Genomic DNA, 12,559 nt, shown 5'->3' with positions numbered 1-12,559 from the left:
TCAGATATAAATTCAGGGATTTTAGGTTCAGAATCGGTCTGACCGAGCCATCCGGCTTCGGGACCACGAACAGGCTTGAATAAAAGCCTTCTCCCCGTTGTGACGGGGGTACCGTGACAATGACTTGATGTTGACACAGCTTTTGTATTGCAGCGCATAATATATATCTTTCCGGAAGAGAAGCTGGCAAGGCCGATTTGAAAAATCGGTGAGGGGGCACGTCTTGAAATTCCAGTTTGTACCCTTGGGTCACTATTTCTAGTACCCAAGGATCTAGGGCCGAGTGAGCCCAGACCTGACTGAAGAGTTGAAGACATACCCCACCGGTGCGGACTCCAGCAGTGGAGCCCCAGCGTCATGTGGTGGATTTGGTAGAAGCCGGGGAGGACTTCTGCTCTTGGGAGCTTGCCACAGCCGGCGACCTTTTTCCCCTTCCCCTACCTCTAGTAGCAAGGAAGGAGGACCCTTGTCCTTTTTTGAATTTATTAGACCGAAAGGACTGCATCTGATAATGGGGCGTTTTCTTTTGTTGAGCAGGGACATAAGGTAGAAAAGATGACTTACCCGCGGTATCTGTAGATACCAGGTCCGCGAGGCCCTCACCAAACAAGACACCACCCTTATACGGCAGAGACTCCATAGCCTTCTTAGATCAGCATCACCATTCCATTAATGAGTCCATAATGCTCTCCTAGCCGAGACTGCCATGGCATTGGCCCTTGATCCCAAGAGGCCAATATCTCTCGCAGCCTCCCTGAGGTAGACTGCAGCGTCCCTGATATGACCCAGTGTCAAAAGAACGCTATCCCTATCCAGGGTGTCTCATTCAGATGACAAGTTATCTGCCCACTTTTCAATCGCACTACTCACCCATACCGATGCCACGGCAGGTCTGAGCAGCGTACCCGTAGTGATGTAAATAGATTTCAAGGTAGTTTCCAGCTTACGATCCACAGGAACCTTTAGGGCTGCCGTGTCAGGGGACGGAAGCGCCACCTTCTTGGACAACCGTGCTAGAGCTTTGTCCACAGAGGGTGTTGACTCCCACTTTTCCCTGTCCTCAGAGGGGAACGGATATGCCATATGAATCCTCTTGGGAATCAGTAACTTTTTGTCAGGAATTTCCAAAGCCTTTTCAAAAAGAGTGTTCAGCTCATGAGAGGGAGGAAACGTTACCTCAGGATTCTTTCCCTTAAACATACAGACCCTAGTATCAGGAACAGCCGGGTCTTCCGTGATATGTAACACGTCTTTTATTGCCACAATCATGTACTAAATGCTCTTAACCAGTTTAGGATTCAATCTGGCATCAGTATAGTCGACACTGGAGTCCGAATCCGTGTCGGTATCTGTGTCTGCTATCTGGGTAAATGACCGCTTCTGCGACCCTGAGGGGGTCTGAGTTTGGGATAAAGCATTTTCCATGGATTGTCTCCACGTTTGGTTTTGAGCCTCAGATTTATCCAACCTCTTATTTAATAAAGCCACATTTGCATTCAAGACACTCCCCATATTTACCCAATCAGCAGTCGGCAGTGCCGACAGATTCACTCCCATACTCTGTTCTGTCCCCACTCCAGCCTCCTCCTGGGAAGAGCATTCAGTCTCAGACATGTCGACACACACGTACTGACACCCACGATCACACTGGGCTATAGGGGACAGTCCCACACTAAGGCCTGTTAGAGAAACACAGAGGGAGATTGCCAGCTCACACCCAGCGCCTATCCCGGTCTGAAACTGATATACAATGCCTCAGACCTATCAGCGCTTTTACTATATAGTTAATCAACACCAAATTTGCTGTGCCCCCCCCCCCCCCCCCCCTCGTTTTACACCCTGTTACTTGGACAGTAGTGAGGAGGCCAGGACCAGTGTCTCTGCAGCTTCTGTGAAGAGAAAATGGCGCTGATTAGAGCTGAGGGCTAAGCCCTGCCCCCTTAATGGCACGCTTAAGTCCCGCTATTTTTTATACTGGCGGGGGTCTGTATACAGAGCCTATGCACTGTATACCCTTATTGCCAGGCTTAAAAAGAGGTTTATTGCAGCCCAGGGCGCCTCCCCTGCGCCATGCACCCTTGTAGGGCCGCTTGTGTGTGGGAGCAATGGCGCACAGCGCGACCGCTGCACGGTACCTCTGAGAAGTGAAGTCTTCTGCCGTTTTAACTGAAGTCTTCTGTTCTTCGGTTACTCACCCGGCTTCTTTCTTCAGGCCCTGTGAGGGGGACGACGGCGCGGCTCCGGGAACGAGCAGCTAGGCGTACCAAGTGATCAGACCCTCTGGAGCTAATGGTGTCCAGTAGCCTAAGAAGCAGAGCCTTTAAACTCACAGAAGTAGGTCTGCTTGTCTCCCCTCAGTCCCACGAGGCAGGGAGCCTGTTGCCAGCAGTGCTCCCTGAAAATAATAAACCTAACAAAGTCTTTTTCAGAGAAACTCAGGAGAGCTCCCCTGTCGTGTGTCCAGTCTCTCTGGGCACAGAATCTCACTGAGGTCTGGAGGAGGAGCATAGAGGGAGGAGCCAGTTCACACCTATTTAAAGTCTTAAAGTGCCCATGTCTCCTGCGGATCCCGTCTATACCCCATGGTCCTTATGGAGTCCCCAGCATCCTCTAGGACGCATGAGAAAGGTTTTTTTGTAGACCAGTGTTGTGTATTGAATTGAGGCTCTCATTCAGCTTCAGTTGCAGTTTTGCTAATTTAGCAAAACTGCAACTGCTATCACTCGCATGCTGGGGACCACACAGCATAGGGCAAGGCCGCACAATATTGTGAACACATCACTGAATAAGAGAAGCCCCCCTGCCTGCACACTTTAGCTGCAAAGGCAGTCGTGACACCACCATTTTCCATGTTGCAGCGGCCGCATGTGATGTCAATCGGCCACACTGAAAACATGCTGGACCGACCCCAGGCCATCGTGTGCGCACTGGGCAGACCGGCGGGAGAATGCGATTGTATGGCAGCAGCAACTGCTGCTGAATGAGGACCTACGTCATCAGAAATACAGAGGACTATGGGGGTTATTCAGTACGGACTGCAGATTCTGCGAAAAAGCAGAATTTGCAATCTTTTCTTTCGCATGGTGAGGGCCGCCCATCACAGGGCAAGGCCACCCAGCATGCAGAATGGAGAACTGTGGAGACGACCCCTGCAGCCGCAGCTACGTTGTGTATGCAAGTGATGTGCCGGCATTTTTTACATCGGAGCAGCTGCGTATGATGTCACGTAGCCCCCCCGAAAATGCTGCCGACCTGCCACTGTTTTCACCACGGCGCCCCCGCAATGCTCCGTCGTCAACCCCCCCTCCCCCGCCTTGCAAACGCCTCTCCCTATCAATCAGGCACAGGCGTTTAAAGCCAATGCGATCGCATTCACCCACGACGCAGGATGGTACCTGCACGTGCGCTCTGCTGCCGGGGTTATTCCGGTCGCATCGCTTAGCGATGTGATCTGAATAACCCCCTATGTATACTCATTTATTCAAAGACCGCACATCCCATCTGGATGTCAGCTACACCTAAAGGGATCAAACTGGCAAACTGGGCAATTGGAAGGGGGGGGGGGGGGGATTCAATCAGCTGCAATTTTACGAAAGATCCTCCCACCTTGGGAGGTTGTCTGACTTGAGTGCTTATTCAGTTAACAAAGTAGTGGTCCCAATCCTGACGGTCCAAATCCCAACAGTCAAATCCTAACAGATTTTGCTAACTATTCTGACCTCATCCCACCCCTAACACAGCCTAACCCTAACCGACCTCTCCAGCAGCCTAATTTTAGTCCTCCACCTAGTGCCTACCCATAGCCCTCCCCCTAGTGCCTAACGCTAACCCTCCTCCCTCAAAGCCTAACCCTAACCCCAACACTAATATTCCCTGTTGGGATTCTTTGATATTTGAATTGCCGGGATTCCAGTGTGTGGATAGTGACCGCCGATATCCAGCCTACATCCCCTCTAGGCTCTCCCTACCCTTGTTTACATGTCTGTATTTATTTCATCTACCTTGTATGTCCCTGTTTTATGTATGTCCTGTTCTTCCCAGATACCCAGATGCTGCAGAACATTTACTTATCTACAATGATATCAATAATACGAATAATAATTATTAATAATAAAAGAGCATGTTGACCAGAGGCAGAACTCTGGGAGGCAACGGAGTCATCTGCCGCCGGGCTCCTGCTCTGAAGGGGGGCACCTCTCCTCCCATTCCGTGACACCATTGAATTAAGTTAATTGATAGCTGTCGCTGTCTTTTCAGTGGCCGACTTTCTCACTGGTCCCTGCACCTTACAAATCACACCCTCTTTATTGTACTGAATATACATATTTTACAAGTATTACACCCAGGATTAGAAACCACGACCTATTACACTGGAAGCAGACACCTTACTGATGAAGATATTTGCTTCTGTACAGGAAATATGAGAATTTTAACTATATGAAGATACTTCTCTGACAATTACACGTAACTTCATATACTGTAGTTAGAATTCTCATTCTTCCTGTACAGGAGCAAATAGCTCCATCAGTGAAGTGTCTGCTGTTAGTGTAACAGGTCATGGGTTCTAATCCTGGGTATGACTGCTAAGAAATGTGTGATTTAAAATAAAAGACAATTAAATGTATAAATACAGTATATACATTTTTTTCAGAACACCCCCCACATACATATATTTATCTTAATATAGGAAATAGGGGGCCACCAATAATTACGGTGCTTCTTGGCAACTGTGACGAACTTACGCCACTGGTGCTGAGCATTACCCTTGGTGAAACTGCACACTGGTATTGTATTTTTTTGGGCACTGGCCAGCCCAGAGCTTCTAATATAGGGCAGCATAAACTTTTGGTGCACATTAGTGTTTTTGTAACTGCCAGTACCTACATTGCAGCCCAGAGCTCCTAATACATTGCATTAACCCTTTATTGGTGTACAGTACACGCTGGTGCCCGCAAAAGATTTTGGTGAAGTTGTTGTCATCTGTTAATAAAAATGAAAAAAAGCTTGTGTGTTCAATAAATCTCAGTAGGTGATGTGCCACTGTGTTATTAACTGTAAAATCAAGTACTGGTACTGTGGCTGCTGCCAGTCATGAAGATTGTGATATTAATACGTAGCACTTCAACATCAACTACAGGCGTGGCACAAGGGTATAGAGGGTTTGAGGGCACTTTGAATCAAAACAATACTTTACAATGCTAGGGAAAAAAATCACCTTTAATAAAGGGAAAGTTTGCTGACGATAAATATGAAATTGCCAACACTGGAATCCACCATTACAGAAGTCTCTATACTATGTTGCATTGGCTGGCAAGGGTCTTCGTCATAGAATCTGTACTTAATTTTTATGACCATGAGTCTTTTTCCACATTTCATTAGTTGCTACTTCTAAGGGTTTCAGTAGCTTGCATAAAACAGACAGTATTCTCCAGTGTTATGGAGTAAGGTCCGCTTCCCCCCCTTTCCCTATGTTATAGCTTCTTGTGTAGGTTTTGATGGCTTGTTGCTGTTCCTCAATTCGCTGCAGCATATAAAGGGTGCAATTCCACCTGGTCACTTTTGCTTCAGTTGGTGGCATGGCAAATTGAACTGTACTTGCACCTGCTGCAATTGTTGGCAGGTGCTGAATGAAGGCCAAAAATGTCCAGAAATTATTCAGGCCACAGACAGCATCTCCTGCACACCCCTATTGTTTTAAAATAAATACTGAGTCACCAAGTGGTGTGATCAAAACATGGGACATGTTTAAATTTACCTAGTTATAAAGCTCTCACAGTGTTAAATGTGTTAACAGAAATTACAAATCCTCAGGAGAGTCTTAGCGGGGTAAGCCATCTTACTATGACATCACTGAGTTTTTCTAACAGGTTGACAGTGGTATGCCTCATAGTGAAGCCCGTGATACAGAGGGGATCCGGTCTCTAGGTTGACAGTAACTAGGTCGACCACTATTGGTTCACAGTAACTAGGTCAACAGGGTTTCTAGGTCGACAGAGGGGGGCGCCGCCAGCCAGGGCATCGTGCTCACCCGCCCCCGCTACATACGTCCCTACACTCCCGCCTCCCCGGCCAGTCTGCCCCAAAAGTGCCTCCGATCCCCCTGACCCATGTTAAATCCGGGTCCGGTTCCCGCCCCCTCGGCGGCGGCAGCAGCGGTTCCCTCCCCCCCTCGGCGTCGGCAGCAGCGGTTCTCCCCCCTCCCCTCCCCTTGGCGGCAGCAGCGGTTCTCCCCCCCACCCCCACCGTGGCAGCAGCGGTTCTCCCCCTTCCCCCTTGGTGGCAGCAGCGGTGGTCCCCCCCCTTGGCAGCAGATGAAGCAGAAGCAGCGGTCCCCCCTTCCCCCTCGGCAGCAGCAGCAGTGGTCCCCCCCCTGCACATGAAGCAGAAGCAGCGGTCCCCCCCTCCCTCTCCCCGCCCCCGCACATTTGAAACAACGGGCACTGGGATATCTACGAGGGGGCGTGATATCAGAACAGACCAGGCAAGGAGAGCTCTGGCAGGAAGATTGAGAATGGAGGTGGCTGGAGGAGTGTCTGGTCCTAAGGTGAGTGTGTGGTTCTACCCACAGCATGTGCATGTGTGTGCATAGTATGGAATTGGCTCCTGTGTAAGTGTAGGCTGGCAGTTACCCATGTATGTGTGTGTAGGGTGTCCGTGACCCGTGTGTGTGTGTGTGTGTGTGTGTGTGTGTGTGTGTGTGTGTGTGTGTGTGTGTGTGTGTAAGGTGACGATGGTGCGCTGAGTGACGACACAGAGACTAGGTGATGGTGTGCTGAGTGACGACACAGGGTAGTTGATGGTGTGCTGAGTGACGACGCAGGGGGAGGTGATATTGTGCTGAGTGACGACACGGGATAGGTGATGGTGTGCCTAGTGACGACACAGGGGGAGGTGATGGTGTGCTGAGTGACAACACGGGATAGGTGATGGTGTGCTGAGTGATGACACGGGGTAGTTGATGGTGTGCTGAATGACGACGCAGGGAGAGATGATGTGCTGAGTGATGACACGGGATAGTTGATGCTGTACTGAGTGATGACACGGGATAGGTGATGGTGTGCTGAGTGACGACACGGGATAGGTGATGGTGTGCTGAGTGACGACACAGGGTAGTTGATGGTGTGCTGAATGACGACGCAGTGGGAGGTGATGTGCTGAGTGCAGAGGCAGAACTCTGGGAGGCAACGGAGTCATCTGCCGCCGGGCTCCTGCTCTGAATGGGGGCACCTCTCCTCCCATTCTGTGACACCATTGAATGAAGTTAATTGATAGCTGCCGCTGTCTTTTCAGTGGCCGACTTCCTCACTGGTCCCTGCACCTTACAGATCACACCCTCTTTATTATACACATTTTACAAGTGTCACACCCAGGATTAGAAACCACAACCTATTACACTGGAAGCAGACACCTTACTGATGAAGCTGTGTGCTCCTGTATAGGAAATATCAGAATTTTAACTATATGAAGATACTTCTCTGACAATTACACGTAACTTCATATAGTTAGCATTCTCATTCTTCCTGTACAGGAGCAAATAGCTCCATCAGTGAAGTGTCTGCTGTTAGTGTAACAGGTCATGGGTTCTAATCCTGGGTATGACTGCTAAGAAATGTGTGATTTAAAATAAAAGACAATTAAATGTATAAATACAGTATATACAGTTTTTCAGAACACTCCATACACACACGCACGCATGCACGCATGCCTGCACACACACACACACATATATAAATAGGGGGGCACCAATATTTATCTTGCCTCCGGGCAACTGGGACAAACGTACGCCACTGATGTTGACACTGATAAAATGTGGACATGATACAAAGTTGACTCATTGCCCTTGATGGCCAGCAGTGACTTATCTGCAATGTTCCAACCCTTTGCAGATGGGATAAATAAACAGTAAATAAGTAGACCTTGAAGGAAAGATATTGAGCACACAAAGATACTTAAGAATCCTTACCTTTAGTTTTTCAGCATCAGCCCTCACTTTTAAGAGTTCATTAATTGCATCCACAAAGCCTTGATGGTGAAAATTGCACATTTTTTCAATTTCTCGGTCATGATTTCGAATCCGGGTGTCAAGCTTTTCCATAAACCTTTGGTGGGCGTTGGGTTGGTCATCATAGACAGAGCTGTGGAGACACAATATGAGTTTGGTGTTCATTGCTAATGTTGTGGTCAATTTACAGTGATTCAAGAATGTGGACATTAGGAGGAGATTAACATCTTGAATTTCCCAGTGCTAGTAGGGTGTCCAATCCCGGGATTGGCGGGATCCTTGGATTTAGGCCTAAAATTGGCCAGGATTCAATCCCGGGATTGGAGCTTCCATTGCCAGGGATTTTGGGATTAGAAAGCTCCTTGTTTTTTCAGTGTTGGGCAGCGCTGAGCGTCCTCAGGAGGCTCAGACGCTGCCCGGCTCCCTCCTCCCGGCTCCCCGTGCGCAGCGTGACATTAAGTCAGAGGTCATACTGCGCAGGGCGGGACATGGGGGGCGGCAACACAGAAAACAAGCCACAATCCCAGGTATCCCAGGAATCCCGGGATTGACCATTTTTCAATCCCGTTACCCGGGATTGAAAAAAATGGCCTGGGATTGGCCACCCTAAATGCTAGTGATCCATATGTAAAATTGCAGATTAATTACTACAATATTTGCCTTTATCAGGTGCTTCTAAAAAAAGTCATTCAGGACATGTTATTACGCTATTCACTACCTGCAGATTCTGGTCATTCAGGACACACTGTATGTGGAATACTGTATGGAAATGAATGAAGAGTTAAAACTTTCTTCAAAACAGATTATAAATAAAAGTATATTCTGTCAACTAATACATGGCTTGTATTATAGACATAATTTACATTATTGGCAAAATATCTTAAGCTTTAACTAGGGTTGCATAGGGCACTGTTGGCCTAAGACAATGAGGATTCTAAAAGGATTCCAAATACTCAGTACATCATGGTCTAGGACTTCCAGCAAAACCCCCATGTATTTGTGGTGATGAAATAGAATTTAGGGGGTAATTCAGAGTTGATCGTAGATCAGCTTCCCTGACATGCGGGGGGACGCCCAGCACAGGGCTAGTCCGCCCCGCATGTCAGTCCCTGCCCCGTTGCACAAGTACAAAAGCATTGCACAGCAACGATGCTTTTGTACTTGAAGAGTAGCTCCCAGCCAGTGCAGCTCCTGCGCGCTGGCAGGGAGCTACTCGTTGCTGCTCGGGTCGCAGCGGCTGCGCATGATGTCACGCAGCCGCTGCGCCCCGTCCCCCCAATGGTCCGGGCACGCCTCCGTTGCCCGGACCGCTCCCTCCAGTGACCGCCTCTGTCCATCAGGATGCTGATGTGATAAAACAATAGATAAACGGGGACTGGTGTGCAGTCTGCATACTTCACATGTGTGGTAACTAACATATTTAGCTCTATACTCAGCTCTGTAACTAAATAATATGCAGTCTTACTGGGAAGTGTTATGATGTACACAGCTTGTGGAAAAAGGGGCTGATTATGAGTCACATGCAAAGTGCTGGCGCACAATGACATCACAAGTTCTCCCTCTTGTGCAGCAGCAGAACCAGGCAGCCAGTATGTGAGCAGACAGTATGTAGTACATGCAGAGACACAGGAGTATCAGGTTTCATGAGATACCAATGAGCTCTACCAACCAGGAAAGATAGGAGGGGGGAGGGGGGGTCTGTAAGTGACCCAGAGATCCTAGCTTCTTCCTGTCTGGGTGTCTGAGACCTGTGTAACCTGCTATCTAATGAGAGCATTCGGATCTAGAGAGACACACACACAGAGTCCTCCTGAGTCCTGTCTCAGTGAACAGAGGCTGTTGCTATTGCACGCTTGCAAGATAAATGATACATTTTTTTATTTTTCTATGTGTATTTTAAGGTTGTTTAAGTTGTCTTTGTTCCACTACAGGAAAACTTTATAAAATAGTTGTCTCTCAATTAGGTGGAGATATAAACAGTGCCCAGGCATTAGTAAACTATAAGTTTAAATCAAATATACACCATTGGTTCAAATTTAATATACACAATACATACCTCCCAACATGACCCATTCCAGGAGGGACAAAATACTCTCTACCTGGCCTTCCCTCTTAATTTATGATTGTAATCATCTGTGTTGAAACACCTTTCTTATCCATTAACCTGTTCAACACAGGTGATGCCAATCATACACTAAGAGGGAAGACCTCCTGGAATGGGTCATGATGGGAGGTATGCACAAACGAATATATAACCCCACATCAGCCTAGAACACCCCCCCCCTTCACCTGGGCACCCCTGTCTTAAGTGCCCCGGGTCCCCCAAGGCATAAACCAGCCCCCCTGTACTGTATCTACAGATGTGTTGCTAAGGCAAATAGCCTCTGTCGGCGTGCCAGGTTCCGGCCGACTCGGCCACGCTGAGCATCTCTCAAAATCTGCATCTTATTTGTGTAGACAAAAGAATTGGGAGAGACAAATATACATTGCTAGTCTGCACTGATCAATTTGATGTGCCTGAATCTGTGCAGCAGCTGTGGCTTTTTCTCACATCGAGTTCCGCTGTGCTCCATCTGTGACTTTTAATGTGTTTTACTGTTTTAAACTAATTCCTGTGCGGGTAAAGCCACATCCCAGCATTTCTAGTACACTGCGAGTGATGTCTCTCTGCGTTTGCTATGCAAATAAGAAGCATAATTTAAAGAAAAATAAAACCCAATACTTTTTCTTGGACCATCTCAGTCACACTGTATGGCGTATAGATGCCAGGTGATTGAGAACACTTCTGTATCACTAACGCTATGACAGAAATGTATTACATGTACATCAGGCAATAGGAGGAGAATCTTATCCACATGCTGTGTGCGCCATCTAGTGGTTTAGCCAGAATTTTCAGCTAAACACTTAAGAGCTCATTTATTAAACTAATTTTGTGGAAAATTCCCCCAAAACATACTCTCAGAATGTCAGCATTCCCTGGACTTATATTGGAGATATCTGCTGCGGTCCCCCCATTTCCGATCGCAATAGCAGCTGCCATAGGTTTCTATGGAAGCTGCTGTATTGTGAAATTTACCAATGTAGCTTATATAATCTATCGGGAGAGGGATCTGGTAATAGCTACTAGTGAATGCGTGGTCTGATGGCCACACTTGCATTAGGCCGCTGAGGGGTCCTGCAGCACAAAGTAAAGTGATCCTTTTACACATTACAGGGATGGGTTCCCATCGGAAAACCTGCCTCTGCATGTGATTTTTAATACATCTTGGCAATACAGAATTTCTTATTACCAAGGATAAGAAATTCTAAATATCAGATCTAAAAACAGATTATTGAGCTATATAAAGCAGTGGTTCCCAAACGGGGGTGCCTCAGAACACTTGCAGGGGTGCCTTGGATTGGTGGTCCGGGACCAATCAAAATTATTTCTGGTCAATGTAATAGTCAAAACCAGTGGTGGCTGCCAATCATAAAATATGTGGACAAACAGAAGCAAATCTTGTTCCTCACCACATAATGGAATCTAAAGATGACATATAAACACAATCTTTGATTTAATATTTATTACAAAATGTTTCGCTAAGAAATTTTTTGGCCTAGGGGTGCCATGAATAAAATGCTGATACTCTAAGGTGCCATGATTCCAAAAAGTTTGTGAACCACTGATATAAAGTGAAAAAACAGCAAACATGATAAAACACAGATAAGCATTATGGTTGCCATTAGGGTTAGGGTTGCCATTAGGATTAGGGTTACCATTAGGGGTAGGCCAAGAGAAACAGCAAAAACCGTATGTCCACACTCTAAAGGGGGGTACACACGGAGCGATAATCTAAGCAATCTGACTAGATTGCTTAGATTTTCAGCAAGATCGCTCCGTGTGTAGCCCTAACAGCGATAGCGATGCGCAGCCCCGCGCATCGCTATTGCTGGTGCTAGATTGGCCTGCACCCGCTGGGTGAAATGAGCGCCCCCCCCCCCCCCCCCGACTCCCCCCGCACGCTCAGCACAGATCGCGCTGTGCTGAGCGGCGGGAGAGATGTGTGCTGAGCGGTTCGCTCAGCACACATCTCTCCCGCATCGGCCCGTCTATATGGGCCTTAATGCCAAGAAAACATCAGTTTCAACATGATGACTATCTAACAAATATACTAAACCCAACCTGAGTTGTCACTCACATTTTACAACCGTTCAAAATACTACCGCAACTCAATTAGGTACCGGGCCTCCTGCCAAGTGGCCAATACAGTTTTTCGGAAAATGTCGCTGCCAGCATTATTGCTCAGTGTGTATAACTCCTTTCTCAATAACTGCACACAGACATAGCCAAATATCTAGGTTGCATTATACTCTACAAATAAGAGGGCAATTCAATTCAGTGTTAGTTTGTTAATCTCCTGGGATGAGTGCTTGCAGCTATTCAATTGCCTGCATAAACCCACGTAAATCAGGAGGCTCAGTTTTCCGCCAAATAATGCGGGGAGCTTAATCATGGCAAACTGCATTTTCCAACTTAAGTGCCGGGCATGAAGTGGTTATCGCATGCAGTACACTGTA

The 12,559-nt window shown here is 47.4% G+C and overlaps 1 protein-coding gene across 5 annotated transcripts in view; it reads right to left on the bottom strand.

The window, feature by feature from the left end:
* Nucleotides 1-12,559, bottom strand: part of LOC135056636 (exocyst complex component 6-like) — a 606,161-nt gene that overhangs the window by 381,992 nt on the left and 211,610 nt on the right. For all 5 annotated transcript variants that reach the window (XM_063962052.1, XM_063962055.1, XM_063962057.1 and 2 more), the window contains exon 2: nt 7,964-8,135. In XM_063962052.1, coding sequence (XP_063818122.1) covers nt 7,964-8,135 — 172 coding nt within the window. The remainder of the gene's footprint in view (nt 1-7,963; nt 8,136-12,559) is intronic.

Source organism: Pseudophryne corroboree, chromosome 3, assembly GCF_028390025.1.
Source record: "Pseudophryne corroboree isolate aPseCor3 chromosome 3, aPseCor3.hap2, whole genome shotgun sequence".
Lineage (NCBI taxonomy): Eukaryota > Metazoa > Chordata > Amphibia > Anura > Myobatrachidae > Pseudophryne > Pseudophryne corroboree.
The sequence above is the reverse complement of the archived record's forward strand: the minus strand, read 5'-3'. Positions and strand labels throughout refer to the sequence as shown.